Source organism: Ambystoma mexicanum, chromosome 9 (assembly GCF_040938575.1).
Source record: "Ambystoma mexicanum isolate Mex_15411 chromosome 9, UKY_AmexF1_1, whole genome shotgun sequence".
In the NCBI taxonomy this organism is placed as follows: domain Eukaryota; kingdom Metazoa; phylum Chordata; class Amphibia; order Caudata; family Ambystomatidae; genus Ambystoma; species Ambystoma mexicanum.
In genome coordinates, this window is record NC_090931.1 from 330764760 (window position 1) to 330790303 (window position 25544).

Below are 25544 nucleotides of genomic sequence, written 5' to 3' on the forward strand. Positions count from 1 at the left end.
TATTCAGGGTAGGTCGATTTTTCTCCAAGTAAGATTCCTGAGCCGGCAGTGACTGGTTTTCTGAGCTATAGAGCCTAGTATAGAATTTGACAAACTTGCTTACAATAGCATTGGTGTTGGAGCTAGTGTTGCACCACACGACTTTAATTTTTTGGATGGTTTTATCTTTCTCTTCCTTCAGCAGTCTGGCGAGTAGCCTGTCCGATTTATTTGCTTTTATACAGTATTTTTGCTTCAGGGAGAGCAGAGCACGTTCCGATGCTCTAGTTTGTGTTCGGTCTAGTTTTCCCTTGGTGGCCCTATACTCCTGCTTGGTCTCTGTACTCGGTGCAGTGCTGTACCCATGCAAGACACTATCTCGTTAAGTTTGCCCTCTAACCACACCTCCTCCAGCCTCCATTACCTGTCCCTCGCTGCTTTAATAGCTATGATTTCCCCTCTTACTGTTGCCTTAAAGGCATCCCCCCTGGTGTGTGGCATTGTGTCCTGCGGCTTGTTAGTCTCGAAAAAGGATCTGATCCCTTCAGTGACTTCTTGTTAGCTTTTCGTCTTTGAACCAAGAAGACGAGTCGCGCCATTTCCATAGGGCCGTGGGTACCCGGTTTCTTTTCAGCTTTATTGTTATGGGAGTGTGGTCCATATAATTGTGCCCAGCAAGATCCCCAGCGTTCGGCCTAGGAGGCTTGTGGAGACCTGTATGTAGTCTATTCTGGAGTGGCTACGGTGGACGTGTGAATAGAAAGTGTAGCCTTCCTTGTGTCCCTCTAGTTCACTTCACATGTCCACCAGTGCTAGGTTTTGGATTCTCTGCCTGAGCTCCCCCGAGGGTTTACCTTGTGTCGCCAGTGCCTTGTTGCTTCTGTCCCTCCCGGGATCCCACGCTATGTTGAATTCCTCCCCCCCCCACACTCTGAGTTTTCGAATGCCTTCTGGACAGATGAGTTCTGTCCCACATTGGGGGCGTATAGCGTGGCTACTGTGTAGGCTTCCCCCCACCCCTCAGAGTTTCTGCCGGGTATCTGCCCTGATCGTCCCTATCGGTCGCAGTCGGCATGAGGTCGAGCCCGTCTTTCAAGGCTAGAAGGACCCCTGCCTTCTTATTGGGCTGTGTTGCCTGGAAGAGCCGGGTGTAGCCCCAGAACCTAATTCTGCCCCTGTCGCAGTTGTGGACATGAGTTTCCTGTAGGGTTATGTCTAGCCGTTCCCTCCTTAAGAATGATTCTATTTCCTTTTGATTGGGGAGTTGAGACAATTAATGTTTAGGGATAGGAGTGTAATTTTATTATTGGAGGACATCATCTGGAGGAAGTTTCTTTTGTGGTCGTCTGCCTTGGAGGACACTCGTGCAATTATCCTGCAGGAATAATCTTGTGAAACCAACACATTACTTTTGGGGAAAAGGCACAACCTAATCACAGGAGAGTGATATACCTTCACATCTACTTTCTATTAGAATGGCAAAACAGTTTCCAAGAAAAGATGTTACACTATTCTCAAAAGTATGGTTATCAGACATCCAAGGTAAGTAAGAACATTTGTAACTTTTCACTCTTAGTTAGTTACCCACCAACTCTTTACAAGTAAGTAACTTTTAAACACTTCTTTTCCTTTCTAGGCAAAAGGCCCAATCCCTTAAGTCTTTCCCTGGTTATTGGAGCAGGAGTGTTCAGTGGCAGAAGGGGTGGGGGGGGGGGGGGGGTCACTAGGGACCAGTGACCAACACAGTTTCACAATAGGTTCTTAAGTAGCAAAAGTCAGAGTTTCTTAGGAGGACTGGGAAAACGGGCGAGTACTTTACTTCTAGAGTTAGAAGAGGGACCAGTGACACAGAAGACACCCCAGCAGGATCCTAGCAGTTGAACTGGGTGCACTGGAGGAGAGGCCTCCCCATCACAGAAAACACCCCAGAGCTACACAGAAATCCTAAAGAACTTTAGGTAAGTACATACCTAAGCCAACACAGTACCTCACCATTGAAGATGTTGCAGCAGGAGGACTTCAGGATCTGCAGCCAAAAACCTGGTCAGTGGATTCCTTGTTGTGGTGACTGAAAACAGAACCTTGGAAGGGACTTTGCAGCAGGGATCAATGAAGAAGGCTCTAGGCAAGGATCTCCTTGCGGCTAAATGCGGTTCTGGCGCCTTTTCAAGGAGCACGGAAGAAGATAGAAAATTGCTGTTGAATTCTCGTCATTATAAAGGTCCAGCACTCTAAGGGGACTTTTCAGACTTGATTCGTGTCTCTGGAGATCCACCAGGAGGATGCCCACGAAGTTTCAGCAAGATTCAGAATTCGAAAGACTGTGCACCGCCCATTGGCTCGAGATCCCAGGGTATTGGGGTATTACAGCAACACAAGGTTGCAGCAATGAGTGGGATGGCTCAAAATGCTAGTGGGTCTCACCAGGCTCTGGGTCGTTGTTTTCGGAGTCCCCAGGTCGATTGGAAGGAAGGGCTACAGCAGGCTGCGGTTACACGCAGGCTCTCCGGTCGCTGGAAATCATTTCAGCTGCTTTTCCTTCATCCTCTTCGGTTTCGATTTCAGTGGTCGACTTGTCTTCCAGTTTTGCAATATTTAACTGGAACTACAGCACAACTTCTGCATTGTCGCCCTGCATTTTACAACAAGGGGCGGTCTGGTTGTCAGGCAAGAAGGAAGACAAAGAGCCGTGGAGTTTTGGACTCCACCCTTGCGTCCTGCCTTCAGACTGGAGCCTAGGCAGGGAGTCCAGGCGACTCCTGCCGAAGATAAAAATCGCACAAAGGAATTTCCCACCCTGGATGTCAGGGGACGGAACAAGAAAGGACAAAAAAAACACTAAAATGGCGAAAAAAGACTGGGGCCATTTTGGTAAAATGAGCACGCTTCAGTGCCTTTACTGCAGCTGCAAACACAGCCCACAGTAAAGGTGCACCAAATTAATACAAGGTATTACTGCCACCAGCCATTAAAGGTAAGCTTGTCCCTGTAACAGAATTGTTAGTTTGTGTGAAAGGGATGCATTGCAGCTCCCCAGCACTCCACATAAGGTGGGATGTGCTGGCTTCACAGAATAAAATGTAAAAGGGATCCAAAGATCCTTTCTACCCTTGGGAACTGTAGTTCTCTGAAGGTTAGCCAGAGAAAGTTTAAAAGGGGAGCCCCTAGAGCAACCCAGCAACAACAGGCACTTATTTCCAACAAGTTGTTAAAGAGGATAACTTTAAAAAGACAATATGGAGAGTCTAAAAATGACACCCATAAAAAGACTAAAAGATTCTGTGAGTGTGGAAAAAGGTTCCCACTTTCAGAGGTATTAAGGAAAAATATCCCACTAGTAAACCAAAAAGTTCTGGGGTTGACCCAGGTCAGGAAGATTTAAAATTTCTATTAAAATCTTACCGAACACATGTTTCTAGCAGTGGTAGCAGGCCGTTTGTGTAGGCCTGAAATATAGGCGTAGCCATACCTGAACTGGCTAATGGGGAATAGTGCCGACCAGTGCAGCAAATGCACACGCCACCATAACATGGTTACATCACAGTAAGAAATTGTCATGATTCCTGCCCCTCATGTCTCCAGCCCTCCAAGATGTCATGCCGGAGCCAGACCACGATCACCTACATGGCCCTCAAGGGCCTCTCTATCCCTCCAAAGACCCTCTTGGAGTCAGACTTGGCGCTTGTGGCACCAGACTCCCTCCCATAGGATAACATTGGGGATTGGACTTGTAGTGCATTGATGGGGACCAGATGGATGCCCCCACATATTTCGGTTCCTAGAACTGCATGTGCAGTCTAGTCTTTTGGGTGTGGTTCAACCCAGAGACACCCGGGATACCCAGAGACTATTTAAGCCACGCCCAGGCTGAGAAACATGCTTTGTGTTTTCTGCACCTGCAGCGTGACGCTCACCGTGTTCGGATCGGTCTCCAGTAGGCCTGTATCTTTCTTCTGCGCTCGGCTCCTGCAAGAACACCGTTAGGAACAGCCTTACCTTGCGGCGCTTCTGCCCATCATTCATCGCTTCTTCTGTTCTGCGGGCATCTTCGGCGGTGTCATTCCCATCCCGGCACGCCGCTTCCTAGGGAAAAGAACAGAAAAAAGGCGTTAGTAAGCATTAGGCAAATCTTTGCTTATTTTTCGAAGACTGTACGAGCTTCAAACGCTTACCTGAATCCCAGCCGCTCTGGGGGAACTCTGTCTCTGCAACTTCTCATCCATCTGCAAGATGGAAAAGTCACTCTAGGTTAGCGTGGAAACATCTAGAGGCGCTGCATACCGCGCTTACTCACCGCATTTCTTCTTCATAACCGGCATCCACGCTGAAAACATCGCGGCACCTAAAAGACACAGAAAAAGAACTCCATTAAATACAAATACGAAAGGGTTGCATCTCGCTCGCCTTCAGCGCTACTCATCTCAGCAGCACGTCGCCATCCCCGGATGCCGGCCATCATCTGAGGAAGGAAAGGAACGAAGTTAGAGAACTGTTCAAAAGACTCATCATACTTACCTGTTGGACTCTTGCCAGTGAAGTAACTAGGCAGCAACGAGCCTGCATCAATCAATATGCCCCTGCGCTGAAAACAGGACGGGGAAGCACACTTTCCAAGAAAACAAGGTGAGCTGTGGATCAAAGAGAAGGGTTGGACCCCGGGGAAGAAGGGGTTCAAGCGCACAGAGACAATAGGGAGTTAAACTCTAACAATCCTGTGTTCCAGGCCCAGTCTCCAGTCGAGTAGACTCCAGGGAAGAGTTCGGGGGGTCATAAGAGGTCAGAACAGGCTGAGTGACGTCCCTGTGGATACCAGGTGAGCGTTACAGAAATACCATAAAACGTGTGGGTATGATGGCGATATGACTTTCTGGTACCACATGAAAGACTACACATGAGACTTGTCCAAGAGCGGTTAAGCAGTCAGTGATCATTGTCTGAAAGGGATTGGGAGGATCCACGGATGGTGTCCAAAGAGTTTGTCAAAGCACTAAAAGGTGGACTAAGGAAAATGACTTACAAGGACTAGACTTCTTGGGTTCCCTGTGACAGTAAAGTATCACCATAGAATCATTTATGCAAGGGTGGGAGCACATCACATCAAGGTGAAGTACAATCTTGGAGCTGACGGAATGACCTAATCATAGTTACAGTAAAGACAAGGCTCTGCCTGAGCCACAAGGTACATAGTCTCACACCACTTTGGTGGATTTCAGCCGCGGGCATAGCCACCAACCTCCACACACTGTGTTAATTGGGGCAGGGGTCTGTGAAACTGGAGAGGTGGGGAAAAAACAGCCCACCCTTTTAGAGGGTTCTCGCGAAGGCAGACTGGGGATGGTTGGGTGTCAGTCATTGTATGTGTAGTCCAAATGAAGTTTGGTATGTCCTGCTAGTCCCTTTAAACGATCAGTGGTAGCACAGTCATCAACATATCAGGCATGTGCCTCTAGAAGTCTAAAGAGGGGATATACAGCCAGTTTGTGTTAGGCCTGTGACCTGTGGAACCCAGTGTGTTAACTTGGGGTCAAACAACATATTCGGATTGTTACATCAGGAGTTAAGGGTCGGGTTTGACTAGAGACAAGGCCCCTGACAATTGTCTAAGAAGCTTTTAAGCTGGGGCATTTTGATGGCAGATGGGGTCGGGGTTGCAGGAAGTCCGGCAACAATGTATTGCCTTGGAGAGGCTGGTGCAGTGCCAGTTGAATGTCTAACGGCTTTGGAAAAATTATGAAGTGTGTCATCTGGATGTTGTGATCCATGTGCCTCTATGGTTGGAGAGGTGGAAGTCTTGGTTGGAATAGTGACTCATGAAACTGCAAAGCCTGTTCAAGCCTGTTAGGCAAAGTTTGAATGCAGTACCCTCTGGGAACACTACAAGCAACTATGACTACAGGTATAGGCAACCCAAACTTTGGTATGAGCTTGTACTACACAGTTTTGGTAGCGTGTTGAGCAGCGAGGCTTATCTCAAGAGGGCAAATGTGAGCTGTAGTGGAGTTACACAAAGATTCAGTTACAGGTATTCAAATAAACTCTTACACTCAAGGTTTCTTGCATATACAATAAGTAATGCATTCATCAGTCCGTTTTATAAAGCCTTCTTCAGAAGGTAGTAATAGAATAGTAACACACAAATATACTTCAATACGGTATACGTTGAGTTTCTGGATCAGACGAGGCCCTTTTGGGATGGCCCACAGACACAACCTACACCCACAGGTGATTTCAGTAATAAGGAGGCTGGGGACATTAATACCTTAATGTTGGCATTCAGAATACTCTTTAAAAAGTAAATGAAAGGCAAAGGATATTTAGAACACAAGAATTTACAAATATTCATAAGCGGGGCAAATACTTGAGAGCACTTGGAAGAGTCATTCAATTCAATAGGCTAAGCCAAAGTCAATAGACAAAAGTCTTTGTATAGGATGTAGCACTTCAGGTAAGTAAAAGGAAAAGTCTGCACAAGTTCTTAGGAGTCTTTGACAAAAAGAACCACCAAATGTAGGGCCACAAGCTGATTAAACTTGTGAGTTGCAGACGTTACAAGCACTTCCATAGTAAGAGGCAAGTTCTCTTAGGCTAATTTTACAGTACCTTAATAAAGAAGAAAAAGATGCAGCTGAAGACGTCTGTCCCTGTACAGCTCTGCAGAGCTCACTGTTCCTGAACCTCAGTCGTGGGGACAAGAGGGAGGACGTCAGGGGGGACTCCTGCATTGCACAGGACTGGTCACAAAGCTGGCAAATCTTCGATTCCGGTAGCTGTCTTCAAGTACACAAACTGGTGTCCTCCTCCCTGGCTATTCGGTTTCCTGAAGCACTCTGAGGAAAATACAACCAGCTGCGAGAATGGTATCCAGAATGGCTTACGAGTCGATTGGTCCCACCAACTCAAAAGGAAGAAGTCGTCCTTGAAGGGCTTCTCTGTCGAGATGAACTTGGCGATTCGGAGTTGCAGCAGGGCTTCACCGGGCAAACCAACAGTCCAGGAGTTGCAGCATCCGTCCTCTTCCAGCTCGTCTTCGGTTCTTTCATTCCAGTGGTCGACTCTGCCTTCCAAGCCAAAATACTCACCTTTTAAACAGTTTTCGCCCATTCATTCCAGCCTAGCTGCCACTCACCCAGCAGAGTGGCTGTCCTTGCCGGACAGTCAGCCAGCCAATCATCAGAGTGCATTTGGGTCTCCTAGAAGACTAAGCACAGGGAGTTCCGGGCACCTCCCTCCCTCCCTTCCTGCCTACCCCAGACACTCTGGAGCCAGAGGCAGGTTTCACTCCTAAAGCCTGCCAAAGGCGAATGAAAAAAAGAGAGCAAACCTGGTTTGGCGCACAGAGAAACTCTAGAAGGACCTTTCCACAAAGACCTGGTGAAAAAAGACTGGGCACCATTTTATCAATGATGGCTAGACACCATTTTGAAAAAGATGGCTCCCGCGATTAACGTTACCGGGTCCACGAACGGTCACAGTAAATGCAAACCTGGTAGTTCAAAATGAAAACATTGCAACCTGCCAGTTAATGGAGGAAAGGGTAACATAAAAGATGTTACATGAGCATTTAGATGCAGGGGATACTAAGTAACCCCTCCAGCACTCTATTGTAAGATCGGGCGTGCTGGTTCTAGCAAGTACAATGCGAAGTAGAGTCACTTTCACGCTACTGTTCTAGGAAACAGTAGTTGATCCCAGGGAAAGTATTTAAACCTTGCGAAATCTAAAAGACTTCCTTATGTCACGGCTCTGAAGGTGCTTTGTGACACAGTTGAAAAACATGATGCCTATGGAGTTTGTTGGACTCCATAACCAAAAAGACAGAGGTAAAATTCACAGAAAAATACATGAGTGGGAAAGAGGCTCACACACTCTCCAGGTTAAAGATTCAAGTCCTCAAAGTTGCTCGGGGTCTCTAAGGTGGAGGGAATTGGCACATTTTTGAGAATTCTCCCTAACGAAGCCCCATGCCAGTGCATTGAAAATGTGCATGCATTTGAATTCATAGTTCTTTCTGGCTTTGTCAATCCTGAAATTGCCCAGGAGTACTGCAATCTTGATTGTGAAGGTCATGCTTAGCTTCTGAGAAATTCTCACCCACTGGACTCTCTTTAGTAGATCACTTGACAGACGATGGAGGTTCATGCATTTATGTAGAGGTTGACTAGCTCCCCATCATAGCCGCAACTGGGATATTTCATGCACATATTTATTTTTTGTATTTGTTAATACGCCCAAACCCGGAGGTATCCCGGCGTAGGTTACAGGAAGAAGGCAAGACATGCTGGTTACAAAGGAAAAAACGTATTGCGCAATACAGAATATCGATACAATGGAGTTTGGTACAACCTTCTAAAATATAGTTCTAAAAGGTTACAATATGTACAAGGAGGATATAATAAAAACATCATGGAAGAATTACTGATGGAGTCATGTCGCACTTTGTGAGGTTGCAATATATAAAGCAAGATCAGAATACTCAAGTCTTAGGGTCGGGTGTCGCTTACAGGGGATGTAAAAATCTATTGAACAGCCATGTTTTTAGTTATTTCTTAAAATGGGTGTGGGAGATCACTACTGACCTCGATAGGGAGGGTGTTCCATAATCTAGTGGCTGCTACACTGAAACAGGAATCTATGGTTCTTGAGTTCTTGAAACGGGGAATACCAAGGAGGGTGCTGGTGTTGGATTTTAGGAGCCTGGAGGAAGTTTTACGCGTGAGGCAGGCATTCAGGTAAGAAGGGGCATTTTGGGTGATAGTTGTGCGTAGTAGTAAGAGTTTTGTATAGGATTCTGGCTTGGATGGGAAGCCAGTGGTAGTCTCATCTAGTTTGTGAAATGTATACATAATTAAGTAAGCAATATTGCTGAATGCACATGTAAACATCCTATAATTTTGTTTTCCTGCCCAGTGTGTGGTGTCTTGACTGTGTCTGAAATGTTGAAATGTGGGCAGGTTAAGCATCTTTTGTTTCTGCAAGGCAGTGTTCATGATCTATATAAGTTGTGTGTAGTTTGTTTCTGACCATCACTCCCTTCAGATTGGCTGGGTGTCTGAAAGCAAGGAGGGGGCATCTCAGCAAAAATGTCTGACGTTCGTCTTGGGTTGCAGTTCCTTAGCAATTTTGCGAAGGCCTGCTAACCTACTCGTGGTATTTAGTCAAAGCATCACTATCAAATTAGACTCAATATAGTGCTGATCTCTCAAGTCATATGATTGATGTAGTCTTGAAGCCACTTGCATGTCGCAGACCTCGTTGTCTCATGTCTTTTTGTTGCAGAGTGCGGTTGATTTCTTTTTTTGTGCTTATTGCCACAATTGAGTGTGAAGTAACTCAATAGCTTGGTAAATCGTGTATTAACTTGGAAACAATGCAGTAATCAATTAACTTTACATGTTTAAAGATGAGTAACAAATAATTCTCTTTCCTTTTTACTTAGGCCTTTCCTCGATGCAGCAGTAAAGCAAGGTAAGGTGACAAGAATTGCTATCTTTTTATTTTATTTGTAAGGTCTTACTTTTTGCTTTTCATCTAGAAATCCAATTGTTTCAGTTGTAAATGCCGATGACAGATGGTCTTTGGAAATAATCTTAAAGCATCTCAGAATTTGGGTGCAAGATTGTTACCAGAATCCCAGGTTTCTTGAAGGGCTGTGACTTTGTCCAGAAGTATATAGAGCAGGCCCTATAAAGTCTCTACTGCACGCGGAAAGCAAAGTAGTCTGGGAAGCTCCAGTAGTTCCTTTTCCCTATTTCATAGGGAGTCCGATGTACTTGTTGCACTGCGATTGCATTCATTAGAAGGGATTTCCTTTCTCTGCTGCTTAAAAAACCCTGCACCAGGGAAGCCATCCAAAAAAGTCTGGGCAGCTGTCTGAGAGACAGGAACATCATTATTGTGTTCCCGTATGAGCTCGGTATGTTTTGACGTGGGCAGCGCCTTAAATATTGTGACTTTCCCAACGCTACTGACACAGGGAGGGAGATTTTTGCAAACGCAACAATATTAATCTAAACCGGTTGCATGCCACCTGTGACTCCCTAGATGTTTTTGACTACAGCTCCCATCCGCCATAGGCAGCATAATTAATGGTGAGGAATCACGGGAGCAGGAAGAATCTGCCGTAATCGCACCCGAACACCCCAAATTGCATACTATGTTCAATGCCTTCATTTAATTCTTAGTACGGCCATAAACTCTAATCTCCTTGAGCCACCAGGATATGCTAGTCATGCGAAACACATTACAAGACCTGTACTAGGGTTGTGCTTGTAACATTGGACGTTCTGAACTGTACATGGTTTTATAGGGCTGCATTTTTAGTGTCAGTGATGGCACATTAGCGACTCTAGATATTTTTGTTTGAATCCATGTGCTATCAAAATAAAGCCTTTGACTACTCCCTGTAACATTTTTACCAACAGCACTCTAGTGACTATGGGTCTTTTGACTTTCGGACCCCACCCCACTTATTGATGAAAACAAGAGCTGTGACTATTCCTTGAGTTACTGGTGCGCTATCGAAATGAGGATACATGGGATTTCGTATCGGGTTTTTACTATTTAATTTAATGGATGACTTGATTTTAACTCTGGCAGTAAAACAGAATTGCTGCTGAAAACCTGCAGAAAATACAACCCATTTGATATTCGGCTAACAGTAATTTACACCAAGCCAGTATAAAAGCAGTCCTCTGTTTAACCTGCACAACTGTCATGTGGCCATAAAAGGAACAAGGAACCAATGTAAGCCTATTTATGAAATTGTGTCCAAAACATTTGTGGAATTTTATGTAATTTTAGTTTATACTGAGTGGCTTTAATTTGAAGTGATCCTTGTTTTAACACCTTGATTTTGAGGACAATAGGACCACTGGGTTGAGACTGACTAAAATGATTTGTGTTGGTGTAGGAACATAACGTATCCTTTTTAAAATAATTGTTTGTTTAATTGTATTTTGTTAGGGTGAATTCTCAGAAATGTGTCAATTCCCCATAACTTAGAGACCCCCAGCAACTTCGCTGGATTTTGAGGACTTGCATTTTTTTAACCTAGAGAGAGAGAGAGAGAGACCCTTTTCCCCACACTCTCTTGTATTTTAATGCGATTTCTGAGCTCTGTATTTCTTTTTGGTTATGCAGCCTGACAAACTCCATAGGCATAAGCTTTTACATTGTCACACAGTACCTTCAGTGCAGTGGCACAGGGAAGTCTTTCAGATTTCCCAAGGTTTAAATACCTTCTCTGGGATAAACTACTGTTTCTCCGAGCAGTAGAGTGAAATTTACTTTACTTACATTTGTAACTTTCTAGACCCAGCACACACTATCTTACAATAGGGTGCTGGAGGGGGTTACCTAGTGTCCCCTTTTGTCTAGCTTCTCACGTAACATTTTTATGTTACCCTTTCCTCATTGAATGGCTGGTGGCAGTGGTTTTGTTTTTACTGCTGTGGTGTGCATTTACCGCGGGCTGCGTTCACAGCCACAGTAAAGCACCGAAGGGTAATCTTTTTTCGCCATTTCTTTGTGGAAATGTCCTCCTTGAGATTTACTCTGCGCGCCAAACCAGGTTTGGCCCCTTTGTTCGTTTTGTCTTTGGCGGTATTCACGAGTGAAGCCCGCCTCTGGCTCCGGGGTGTCTGGTGTAGGCAGGAAGTGAGGGAGGTGCCCGAAACTCCCTGTGCTTAGTCTCATAAGAGACCCAAATGCACTCTCCGATGATTGGCCGGCTGACTGTCCGGCAAGGACAGCCACCCTGCTGGGTGACTGACAGCTGGGCTGGAATGAAAGGGAGAGAACTGAATAAAAGGCAAGTCTTTTGGCTTGGAAGGCCGAGTCGACTACTGGACGAAGGAACCGAAGAAAAACTTGAAGAGGACAGCTGCTGCAACTCCTGGACCGTTGGTTGCCCGGTGAAGCCCTGCTGCTGTGCTGAAACGCCAAGTTTGCATCGACGAGAAGCCCCTGCAAGACGACTTCTCCCCTCGAGTTGGTGGGACCAATCAACTCCAAAGTAAGCCACCTGGACATCCTTCTCTGAGCTGGTTGAATTTCCACAGTTGCTGCTGGAAACCGAATAGCCAGGGAGAGGAACACCAGATTGTGTGCATTCCTTTTAAGTTGGCCAAGCGCTCCAGGGAGATCCTCCGACGCCCAGGAAGCAGGATTGACCGAGCCTGAGCCCCCTCAATAGAGTGCAGGACTCCAGAAGCAAGTAATGTCCATCTCGACAGCCAGGAACCGCAGTGTTGCTATTTGCGGTAGACTCGAGGAGCTGAAACGCCGAACAGCCACTAAAAGTGAAGTTTTGACCGTCCCAGTGCAGTGCAGGAGTCCCCCGATGTCATCCCTCTTGTCCCCATGGCTGAGGCCCAGGAACAGTGAGATCTGCAGAGCTACACAGGAACAGAAGTCATCTGCTGCATCTTTTCTTCATTTTAAAGGTACTGTACAACGTCTAAGAGAACTTAGCTCTTGCTGTAGAGTTGCTTGCATCTTCTACTACTCGCAAGTCTAACAGCTTGTGGCCCTACATTGATCTTTTTTTTCAAAGACTTCTAAAACATTGTGCAAAGGCTTTTTCTACTTACCTGCAAAAGTGCTTCAGCTCATACAGACTTCTGCCTATTGACTTTAGCTTAGCCTATTTCACAGAGTGACTCTTATTGCGGGATCTGGAAGTATTTGCCTGCTTAAGAATAAGTGTGGTATCTTGTTTGCTCTAATAACCTTTTCCTTGAATTTGCTCTTAAACCAATTCTGAATGCCAACAGTAATACATTAATGTCAACAGCACCCTAGCTATTGAAGTCACCTGTGGGTGTAGATCTCTGCTGTATGCCATCCCAAATGAGTATTTACTGATTCTGAAGTTGAGGGTGTAGAGTTTTGAAGTATATTTGTGTGGCGTTTTACAGTGCTCCCTTCTGAAGGCTTACGTTAACTCACTGGTAAATAAATTAATCATTGTTTTTATCAAGAAACCCTGTGTGTAAGTGTTTGCTTGAATACTTGTCACTGTGTAACTCCCCTACTTCTCACATTGACCCCTCTTGAGATAAGCCTGGCTACTCATCCACGCTACCAACCTGTGTAGTACAGACTTCTACCAAAGGTTGGGTTGCTATTGCCAGGAGGTCAGGGTTGTTGTCGTGCACCCTAAGGGTACTGCATGCAATCTTGCCTAACATATTTTCAAACAGTCAGCGTTACACACCATGTCACTACAGACTGCTGCGGTTATCCACTTTGAACCAGGGAAATGAAAACATCACATTGCCCATGCCACAATATGTCTTACTAATTTAGCATTTCTTCTCTCGGCCAATTTGGTGACATCTGTCTGCTCAGCACTCTTAACCCCCACAATCCCCTCGTTCTCCTTCCCTCCCTAGGCCCTCCCTCCCCCTTACACCAATTCCCTGGTGTCAAATGTGTCCCATAACAAAGCCATACTCGACAAGGTCTAACTCGGTGTCCCTGTAGTCTATTTCCTTTTCTGTTCTCTTCGTTGATTATCTCCCAGATTTCTTTTTCGGGTGTTCTTGCGATAATGCTGTAATAGATTCCATTTGGAAAATGTCTTTCACTTTTCCTACCCATTCCCTATACAAAGCTATTTTGGGCCTTTTCCAGTGTATCGTAAGGCAAGCTCTAGTCGCTAGCAATAGATGCCTCACCATGTGTGTGGTCAAACTTGGCGATCGTTCCTCTTTTTTCATGCCAAATAATACTAGTATCGGAGATAATGGTCCATCTACCACGTCGATCTTTCTTATCCATCTCAGGACCTCCTTTCAATACTTCTGACTCCAGGGCACCCTCCACCAAATGTACCAGTATGTTACTATCTCCCCCAAAGCCTCTCCAGCACTCTGGTCTAATCCCTGCATACTTTCTCGCAAGCCACTGAGGTGCAAATTGTCATCTGGTCAGTAGCCTTTAAATGTTGTTTGTACTGTCTGGATATCAATGCTTTCCAGGCCCCTCCACAAATACTCCACCACCTCTCACATTGCAGTTCTCTGTTCATATCTCCTTCCCGTTGTTTTATTTGGTGGATCCCTTCTTTACAGCCCGCTCTCATATCAGCCCTCTATATGTTCAATATCAGCCCCTTTGTTATTTGTGTATAAAATCTTTTCAAAAGCTGTCGGAGGTCTATCCTCCAGACTCTTCGATTTGGGGTCTGTCATCACTCCTTTTACCTACAAATGCATGAATGGAAACATAGCACTAACTTCTAGGGCCTTCTGGAGATTAGAAGTTATCCTTTTAAAGGACGCTTAATTACTTGTTTATGTTCTGTATTGTCCAATAAATTAGCCAGTTGACTGTTTTTATTTCATTGTTAGTGGTCAAACCTTTATACAAGGATGGTTAAACGCAAGTCTAACAAATCATTGTCTGCTGTCCAATTGAAGAAAAATTGCTTCAGTTGCACCAGTTATGTAGGCTAATGTTCCTTTTGGAGAAATAGAACCACTTTTCATTTTAATGAAGTTAAAGCTCCAGAAAAAAGCTTAACGTCGAACAAAATGTCCACGACAGATACATTTTTTAAGTAACCAATTTTCAGTCTGTCCTATCAAAAGCAAAGCATCTAGATACGAGGGGAACTAGCAGAGGACTATACTCAATTGTTTACATTGGGGCCCCCTAAAATTCAGCCGGTTGACCCCTCAGCCTGTTTTGAGATTCTTAGTTCCTCTTCAAGGAGGGGGCAGGAACCTTCATTGTACTTCTTGAACTAAATACAGAACATACTTCAGTCGCTGAACGCGGCCGGATGCACTACGCAGGACACCCTGATTTTTCTATTAAGAGATAATGAAAACTTGCCACAATCATTGGAAAAATACTTTTCAAACTACTTAAATTGTATTCTGCAAAAAGGTTACTTGGCAGTAAACACATCATGCCGCCAACTAACACCCAAACAGAGCTAATTTAAGACCGCTACAACAAACGTGGCGCTTTAACAAAAAACCAATTATCCTTAAAAAAGAGCTTATGGTCGAAACACGTGTTGGCTTAAGTCATGATATTCCATGTTTTTAGGAGCACTGGAAAATTGTAATGGCACTTGAATATTAAAGTCTAAAAAAGAACATGGGGATCAGCGCAGTATGGTTTGTGTTCACACCGACCTTACACAGTACCTAACACTGATCTATTAACTAGTCATGATGCTGCCATAGAAAATTCTCTTAATGTTATTGATGGTGACATCCATTAGCAACAGTGTTTTCTTCCTACTGATATTAGAGGGACAAACCTGCATGTTGGCTTCTGACAGTTTGTTAGGCAAGATTGTGTGCAGTAGCCGTTGGAAGACTACAGCAACCTTGACCTCTTGGCAATACGAACCCAACATTTGGTTTTGTTCTGTACTACACAGGTTGGTAGTGTGGCTGAGCAGCCAGGCTTATCTCAAGAGGGGTCAATGTGAGCAGTAGGGGAGTGTAACAGAGATTCACAGTGACAAGTATCCAAATAAACTCTTAAACACAATGTTTCCTGATTAAACAATTATTAATTTATTTAAGTCAGTTCTGTAAGCCTTCTTCAGAAGGGAGCAATATCTACATAACAATTATAATACACTTCAAAACACGCTGTTTCTCTAAATCAGATTGTGCCCATTGGGGATGGCACACAGACACTTCCTACACCCTCAGGTGACTTAAATAGCTAGGACATTGTGGACATTTATATATCACTGGTACATTTAGAGCAATACTGAGTTTGCATGCAAAGGGTTAGATGGGGGAATAAAACGAAGGTTAACAAATAATTCATAAACTGCTAAGTACTTTTAAAACCCTACAATGCAAAGTAAATTAACTCTATCCTGGGGGAAAGGCAAACGCACAAAGTCAGAGGTAGAAGAGTCTCTCAGGGAGCCAGGACAGTCAAAGAGAATCTTCCTGGTGCTCGTGTCTGACTTAAAAGTGGTGCACTCGATCTGGTGTTCCTCTCCCTGGCACTTTGGTTCCAGCAGCAGTGGAAGTACAGCCAGCTCTGAGAGGATGTCCAAACGAGTTCACTTTGGAGTTGATTGGTCCCACAGCAGCTGGGCTTCACCAGGCAAGCCAACAGTCCAGGAGTTGCAGCAGACGTCTCTTCCAAGTTCTTCTTTGGATTCCTTCGTCCAGAGGTCGACTCTGCCTTCCAAGCCAAAATGCCTTGCCTTTTATGCAGGTTTCTCCCATTCATTCCAGCCTAGCTGTCAATCACAGCAGGGTGGCTGTCCTTACCGGACAGCCAGCCGGTCAATCACCTTTGGGTGCATTCCTGTAACCAAGGGGATTAAGCACAGGGAGTTTTGGGCACCACCCTCACTTCTTGCCCCTGCCAGATATACTAGAGCCAGAGGCGGGCCTCACGCGTGAATCCTGCCAAAGAGAAAATGAACAAAGGGACCAAACCTGGTATTTTGCGCAGAGTAAATCTCAAAAAGGACTTTTCCAGCAAGAAATGGCGAAAGAAGACTGGCCATTTTGACAAAATGGGCACCCTCGAGTGCCTTACTGCAGCTGCAAACGCAGCCCGCAATAAAAACGCACAATGGTAATAAAAAGTAAACCACTGCCACCAGCCATTAATTGTACAAAGGGTAACATAAAAATTCTACATGAGAAACTAGAACAAGGGGATACTAAGCACAACCCCTCCAGCACCCTATGGTAAGATAGTGTGTGCTGGGTCTAGAAAGTTACTAAATCTAAGTAAAGTCAATTTTACTACACTGCTCTTGGAAACAGTAGTTCCACCAAGAGAAAGTATTTAAACCTTGGGGACATCTAAGAGACTTCCCTGTGTCACTGCACTGAAGGTGCTTTGTGTCACAATGTAAATGATGCCTATGGAGTTTGGAAGACTCGAAAGTCAAAAGAAACAGTCCAAATCACAAAGAAATACATGCGAGAGTAGGGGAAAAGGGTTCTCACTCTCTCCAGGTTAGAAATTAAAAGTCCTAAAGTCCAGCAGAAGAGCTGGGGGTCTCTTAAGGTAGAAGGCAATTAGCTCATTTCTGAGAATTCTCCCCAACCCAGTTCAATCCCTTGACTTCTTTGAATAGTAGCTGATACACCTCCTATGATATTCCTAGAGCAATACATGCACATAGTTATATTCAATGTGCTAGACTACTCAAAAGTATGCTAAGGGTGGTAGGGTAACCTATAAAGTCAGTAATCTGACATAACATTGTTACTTATTCTCTATATTGTGCTATAAATGTACCAACTATTAATCCTAACCCCTCAGATGATTTGCTCTATCCCCATCCCATTGAGCCTGGCAAAGAAGCTGCTATCATTAGCAACAAAAGTATTTAATCTTCCTTGACTTGCATTCCTCAGTGTATTTATTTTATTGCATTTGTTACACGCCCAGACCCTTGGGTAGCACATTCATTAGAGGGCCCAATCGGGCACAATTATAGTAAAGTTCAAAGCAGTGGAACACAATAGAATATATACAGCTATAGTGAAACTGGGGAGTTTACAAACAGTCAGAGGAATATGTACAAAAACAGATCTAGTTACAACAGTCAGCGGAGAAGCGCAAGTGTAGTCAAATATTCAGGTAGCATAGTAGTGCTTGCTATTGGAATTGGTTGAACAGCCAGGTTTTGATTGATTTCTTGAAACTTGTGGATGCTTCCTTATTTTTGATGAGGGGTTGTGTATTCCAATGTTTAGGGGCTGGATGTTGGAAGCTACTGCCGCCTGCTCTCATATTTTTGTACCAGGGGATTGCTAGGAATGCGTGGTTCTTGGATCTGGCATATTCTTTTTTAGCTTCAGTGTGGTTCAGATAAATGGCATTTTTTGTTAAGGCATTTAAAGGTAATGCTGAGGGTTTTTTGAAGATGACTCAGGCTTTGATGGGCCGGCAGTGGTGGTCGCTTGTGATCTTAGAGATCTGATCGGATTTTCTTATTCCGAGGGCGGCTCGTAGGGCTTTATTTTGTATTAACTGTATTTTATTAAGGTTAGAGCTGGAAGTTCCAAGTAATGTTACAGTAGTCCAGTCTTGACAAAATCAACGCCCTGGCCAAGGTGATGCAGTTTGTGGGGGGGGTCAGGAATTGGCGGCTTAGAGAGATTAGTTTGGCGGTATAGGAGTTGGAGGATGAGAGGGCGTTAATGTGTTTGGTCATGGTCAGGTTGGCATCTAGATGCACACCTAGAGTTTTTACATGTTTCAGTACCGGAATCCTAGTGCCATCAATATTGATGGAGGAGTAGTCAGGATGAAGTGCAGCTATTTTAGACTGGGGTCCCACGATTAGCACCTCTGTCTTCTCATCGTTAAGGCAAAGGCTGTTTAAGGCCATCCAGTTTTGTATAATGGCATAGATTTTGTTGACGGTCTGAGTGTCTTTGGAGTAGTTCCCTGTAAGTGGGATGAGGATCTCGGTGTCATTTGCAAAGTTGGTGTAAATGATTCCCATATCGTCTAGTGCTGAGAAGAGGAGCTTAGTGTATGTGTTAGTGTCGGGGAAAGGCAAGAGCCTTGAGGGACACCAATGGGGACAGGGACCAGGTTAGGGTTAGCAGCTTCTTTACCTATGGACACCCTAGAGGTTTGTTCTGTAAGAAAGGATTTGATCCATGTGGTTGCGTTGGAAGAAAAATTGGCTAGGGTAGAGCAGAGTTTATGGTCCACTAGGTCAAACGCTGCAGAAACATCTAATAGAAGTATGCAGAGTTTTCCTGTGTCTCTTATGGTGTCCATCTAGATTTTTAGGTCCAGAAGGGCCGTTTCTGTGCTGTGATTTAGACGGAAACCCGATTGCCTGGTTCCAAGGAGATGGTTCTGTTCTAGATGTGCTTGGACTTGATTATAGGTTATTTTGTAGAGAATTGTAAGTAGAAACTGAACTGTAAGTTATTGGCCTATAATTGATGGGAACAGTGGTGTCAATGGTAGTTATTTTATTAATTCTTTTAGCAGGGGAGTCACCTAGGGTTCTTTGATGCCAGCTTGGACCAGGTTGGTATTGAAGGACGCATTTACAAAGTTGGTAATGATAGGAGTGAGCGTGTGGGCACAGGATTTGACTGCATGTGCTGGGATGGAGTCTCCTTTGTAATTTGATGCTTTGAGTTTAGATATGGTATCAAATACTGATTTTTGGGAGACTGAGGTGAAATGGAAGGGGGGGTTGGTATTCTCAGGCACTGTCAGAGGTTGCTTGAGACCAGCAGATCTGTCCGCTAGTAGTTGTTTTTTTGAAAGTGATTTTGTTTTGGAGTAGTTATATCTTTGTTGTTAGAGTCTTGAATAGTGGTGCACCACTCTTAACTAGCATTGGTGGTGGTAGTAACTGGGGTGGGATTTTCTAATTCTTTTAGAATGGAGAACAATTCTTTTGAGTTGGTGGTGGCATTGCTAATCTGAGCATTGTAAGCATTCGCTTTGTGGGTGATGATGGCTGTTTTGTAGGCTTAATTAGCCTCCTGCAAGGCTTCTTTGGACTCTGTGGTGGGGTGATTTCTGAGGGCCTGTTCAAGAGAACGTTTGGTTCTTCTAAGTGAGATTAAATCATCATTGAACCAGCAGCAAGATCGTTTGTCAGAGCATTTGGTTTTGGTGGTAAGAGGAGCTATAGCATTAATGGTGGAGGTGAGGCAGTTATGGTAGGTGTCTGCTATAAAGCAGGAGTTGTCACTGGTGTTTGGAGCGGCATCTGAAGCTTTGGATAGCAATGACACTAGATTTTCAGGGGTAAGGTTATAGTAGTTTCTGGTTTCGTAGGAGATGGCAGTTTTAGGTTTGATTATCAGGAGTTCAGTGGGCTTAAGGGTGAACTTGATGTTGTAGTGGTCTGTCCAGGTAAGCAGCGAGATAGTCAATGGTTATGGTCGTGTTGAGTGAGAGGATCCAGTCTAAATTTCTTACTTTAATATGAGTGGGGGCATTCACAAGTTGGATAAAGCTCATATCCTTAAAGGAAGTGTGAAGTGCTTCTGCTTTGGAGTCTCGGCTGTCATTGAAGCTTAAGTTCAGGTCTCCCAAGATGATGCATTTGATGTTGGGTTTTAAGAGAGGATATAGAAGTAGAGTGATATCTATTTCTGCGTGACTATTGGAGTTAGGATATCTACAGATCACAACTAGGTTGGTAGTGTTTTTTTTTTTTTTCCATTTATGGGAGTTTTTGCGAGTAGTATTTCTTAGCCTTCGATGTTTTCAATGGGGCAAGATCTGAACTGGAGTTTGGTCTTGGCAATGATGGCAACACCACCTGCGTGTGTATGGGTTCTGTCGGTTCTAAGGATGGTGTAGTCTGGTGGAATCGCAAGAGTCAGGAGGGGACCAGACTCATTGTGGAGCCAGGATTCAGTGACTGCTAGGAAGTCAAGTTGCGATTCTGTAATAAGGTTGTGTGTTTCAATAGCATGAGCTACTAGGGAACGGGCGTTTGAGTGCACCTTGGAGGGTGGTTAGTGGTGGCTGCCTGGAGGTGTCAGAAATTGTGGGGGGTGTCGTTTTTGGCATCGAGTTCAATTTAAGGTTAAGTTTATGCTTTTGGTTGGAAGGGTGTATTGTGGGCGGTGATTGCTCAAGTGAAATAATATCATGCGTGAGGCAGTTGGTACAATACAGGGTTCGGGATCTTAGGCGAAGGCGTCTTGCTTCACCTAAAATAGGGAGGGTGTAGTTTTTTGTAAGGTTGTGGTGTTTCTGGAGGTGTTCCTGTGTGGTGGTGTATTGGTTGAAGTCATGGGTGTTAGCATTAGCATTAGTAGTAGTATTGAGACATGTTGCAGAGGTGTGAATAGTGGGGATTGGGAATGGTGGTGAAGAGGGCAAAAATGGGATGGGATGGGACAAGGGATGGGGTGGTGCCTGGGGCAGGCTGGTTTAGAGAGGCCATTTTTGTAACTGATATAGTGATTCCCAGAGCAGGTTATGTGGTTCGGGATGATACAAAATGGAAACATGATTGAAGTTAACCAGCCTGGCATGTTTGTATGGGGTTCCGGGTGCGTTGCTGAATTCTATAAGAAAGTAAGTAACGCGGGACCTTACACGGGTGACGCACACTGACCTTCCTCGTACAATACACTTGTGCAATACTTGTATATACTCATCTGATGTTCTTAACGAGAAAACTTTCAATACTGTAGTAAATACTAATGCTGAAGCTCAGTGCTCCAGATAAGATATTGAGGTGGGAGTATTTTACTCCCTATTTTTAAACTTGGAGAGTAAATGTGATTTTAAGAGAGTAAAAAATGACATTTCTCCTTTGCAAGAGAGTAAAATGTATGCAACATCCAGCCAACGTGTGCAAAAACTGTATGGAAATCATTACTATGCGGCAGCTTTCTGCATTGTGACAGAATACACCTTTCATTATTTTTCTACGGTCTGGCTATTTGATCTCTCCTGTATATATTTAACCCTTTAACTGCCATGGGTTTTCCACCCCAGTGCCAATGCCTTTTTTGGTGATTTCGGTATGTCGCCATTCAATGCCTTGTAACTTTTTTGTTACTTAAGATATCTCGGACAAATCTGGCCCCTTTTTTTTCCCCCACATGTAGGCGGTCGTATCTAGGAATCCTAGGTTGCTGTAGGGGGTTGAGAGAAAATAACCAAAAAGGGCGAACATTTTGGGTTTTTTCTAAAAAGTCCATTAAAATGATGTACACTAAAGCCTGTTATTTCCTTGTAAGAGCTAGGAACAAATGGTTTTCTGTGCTGAATGCCCCAATTTCCTGGCTTTCAAGAACCAGTTGAGTGGAAACAAAGAAACATTATTTTGGGGGCGTGACTTGATGGCTACGTGAAGGGACGCATCTTTCCGGAGCTCCCGCTGATCCTTTACTGATCCTCTGATTTAAGGGAGTACACGGGCCAGATAACAGACTGGCAGCACGCCCGGGGACGCATGAAGGTCTAGGGCACACACTGTATGCAGTGCGAGGCTGATCGGCGGTGATTGAGGGGAGCTGCGGCCGAAAGGAGTTAGTGGAGCTCCCGAAACTGAAGGGCAACTAAAATGGCGGCGGCACACAAAGGGTCATAAACTGTCCGTAACATCATGGCCATGGATGGAGGTGGCTGGCGCCTCGGAGGCACCCGCTGCAGCTTTGTGGCAAGTACAGAACCCAGCAGCGAAGGCCCGGCGCTGAGCCCGGCTGGGGGAGGCCCGGCAGACCAAGGAGGCGAGCGCCGACATGGGAGGCTGCAGTCGGGTGGTGGAGGACCCCGGACTTTATCGCCGGGGAAACGCAGTGGAAGGTGGCGGCGGATTTCTCTGGGCTGCATAGCCTACACCGCGAGTGGGGCTGGAGGTGGCCTGAAACGAACCCGCCCAGTGATTGCTGAGGGGGCCGCAAGAGGAGTGGAGCGCTGGCCCTGGCCGATGTTCGGCGGGCTGTGGGAGGCCGGTGTCCTGGAGTGGCGCTCACCTGACAGTGTTGCGTGCGGCGGGTGTCCCGAGGAAACGCCAGCAGTAGCGGTGCCTGCCGGGCGCGGACATCTGCCGGCGGGATGCCCAGAGGCGAAGGGCTCACACGGGTTGTGAGCCAGGTGGGCTGCGCATGGTGGGGGTGCCGGCCCCTGTGAGGGCAGAAATAGACAGTAGGGCCCCCCTGTGGGGATCCTGCTGGGCAGTGCCCGACGGGAGTGCACCTGCATAAAGTGCAAAAAATATAAAGGGGATAGCCTCCCTGAACGCAGCGGCCCCTCGGAGGCGCATGACAACGAGGAGAAGAGCCGGAGGTAGCTCAGGAGAGCACCGCCGCATGGGATTCCCCCCGCTCGGGCTGCTGCTGGATCTTGGATGGCATGACTCCTTGGGAGACCCACTGGGAAAAGGAAAATTTAAAAAACAACAATTAAAAATAAATAAAACAAAAATAGTAATAACAATGACACCGGATCTCGGGAGCCATGCACGTGGTGCCGAGGCACAACACACATAAGCTGCCTGCACGAGTATGAGCCCCGGGATGCCCCACTACCCATGAGCTTATACTGATATTGGGCCGTACGTTGAAGCCAGAGACACGGCTGTGAGCTTGAAGACTGTGGGGCCCGGACAGATCCCGGCACAGAAAGGGGCAGAAAGAGCAGATGCTTTCGACCACCAGATGGCCAGCTGAATGGTGACAAGTGGGCGCACATACGTGGGAGGACACAGCCCATTCCTAGAGTGCAGCAGGCAGCAGAGGAGGCCCCCCAACAGGGTTACCAAACCCTAGCCTCCGGAACAGCATCACATCAAGTGGACCCTCGCCATAGAGGCGGCTGCGCCAACACATACGCAGGCGGTACGGCATAATGTCGAACAAAGTAGTAAGACCGAAGAGCAAGCAGCCCACGCTGGAGGCTTATACAAAGACTTCTCCTGGGGTGGAGGGAGCCCGGAGCAAGGACAAAACCACTACTGTGATGGAGGAGGCCCCGGGTACTATCCGGAGGTGCTGGCGGCAATTGCGGACCTGAAAGTTGCCTGGGAGACTAAACTCGCTCTAGCTATGAACGAACTGAAAGTGGCTTTGGATCTCAAGGTCGGGGCGGTCCAGGAGGATGTGAATTTGCTTAGACAAGATGTGAGATCGCTTGCGGAGCGCACTGGAAATCTGGAGAAGGATATGGCCCCAAACACCGCAGACTGTGCCACCCACAGATCGGAAATACACGCCCTGGTACAGCGAGTAGGCAACCTGGAGAATAGAGCAGAGGAAGCGGAAGGACGGGCTAGACGCAACAACATCCGCATAGTTGGTCTGCCAGAAGGAATGGAAGGGCCGAACCCAACAGAATATGTGGAAACCATGTTATTGCAGGAGATAACTGGGGGGGGGCCCTGACCCACGGGTTTGCTGTGGAAAGAGCGCACAGGGCTTTGACAAGACCACCCCCAGGGGCTCCTCCCAGGCCAGTGATTGCAAAAATTCTGAATTACCGAGATCGGGAAAAGATACTCTAATTCTTCCGGAAGGGTGGAACGATTGAGAGGAGCCCGTCAAAATCACAGCATACCTGGACTATACCTTGCAGGTACACCGTAGCAGAATGAACTTCGGAGCGATGAAAAGGAGACTGAGAGAAACAGGCCAGAGATGCATGCTGCTTTACCCGGCCAAGCTGAAGGTGTTCCACAAGAACAAAACTTTGTTTTTCGAAACGCCGGAGGATGCTATGGACTGGCTAGACATGCAGAGTCACCCCCAGGAGTCCGATATCCAGACGGAGGCTGAAGGAAATAAGTAACATGAGGCTGTGGCACCCTCGATGACAGAGCGTAAGATACTGGGACTAGAATATAGCACTGAATGAGACACTAGGAAGGTGCTGCTTAGACAGTAGAACCTTTTTTTTTTTTTGTAAGATCCGCTTGAACTGAATAATCCCAATCATATGAGCGGGAGCTCCAGGGAAACGACCCTTGAACCCCCATTGCTTTACGCTTAGTTAGGTCACTACTAGTTTGGCGACGCCCTGCGGGGTCCTTGTGCTCGGAGACACGAGACAGAACCAGACGCAGGTGGGCCTGAGATCCAGGGATGGAGCTGGGCATTGGTTGGGGTTGGGGTTGGGTAGGGTGGGGGGCGGGGGAGAGTTGTGTGCAGTGGGGCAAGGTTGGGGAAGTTGGGGGGGGGGGTTTGGGGGGGAAGGGGAATGAGCCAGAATATGAGCCACCAAAGAGGACAGAGGAAGGGGAGGGATGAGAGCGGACAGTGCAACAATGGCATTGGGTAACCTCAGAGTAGTGACCTGGAATGTGCGGGGCCTTAACAGTTTTCTGAAGCGCAATAAAATAATGATGTATCTGAGAAGGATGAGGGTGGATGTAGCTTTGCTGCAGGAAACCCACCTCACAAAAGAGAAACTGGAGGTGGTGAAGAGGAAATGGAAGGGTAGCGTTACAGGAGCTACATACTCGGCATACGCGAGGGGGGTGGTGACATGAGTGGCACCGCACGTGCCATTTCAGTTGCTTGGATCGACAACAGTCCCGGAGGGCAGAATGGTGGTGGTGGTGGGACTCCTCGAACAGAGAAGTGAACATCATAAACTTGTATGCCCCTAATCATTATACTGTAGCCTATTTTGGGTCCCTCTATAGTAGTCGGCCCCCTTTTGGGTGGTGCAATCCTGTGGGGAGGTGATTTCAACTGCACCCTGGACCCTGGGATGGACAGGTCGGACAGCAAGACACTGAAACCAGTGCCAGTGGCCAAAGCGTTGGGGACACTGTTGGCAGAGCTTGGTCTGGAGGATGTGTGGAGGCGGCTACATCCAAAGGACAGGCAATACTTGCACTATGCCGCGCCACATGACCTATACACTAGGCTAGATTAGGTGTTCGCCTCCGCCGAGATAGTGGGAGAAATGGTGGGTGCAGAATATAAAGCTAGAGTACTGTCGGACCATTCACCCTTGGTCCTGGAGTTGCGACATCGCCCCCCTAGAGCGCGTGTCCCTACGTGGAGGCTTGGAGCGGAGGCCCTGCAGGATCCGGGATTCCGGGAAGACCTGAGGGAGGCTATAGAGCAGTGATCCCCAACGTGTAGCTCGCGAGCAACATG

General features: G+C 46.2%; 1 protein-coding gene across 1 annotated transcript in view; it reads left to right on the top strand.

Moving 5' to 3' along the window:
* GTF2I (general transcription factor IIi) overlaps positions 1–25544 on the top strand; it is a 2618156-nt gene that overhangs the window by 236828 nt on the left and 2355784 nt on the right. Inside the window, exon 6 of the mRNA XM_069614749.1 lies at positions 9416–9444. Within this exon, the coding sequence (XP_069470850.1) occupies positions 9416–9444 (29 nt within the window). The remainder of the gene's footprint in view (positions 1–9415; positions 9445–25544) is intronic.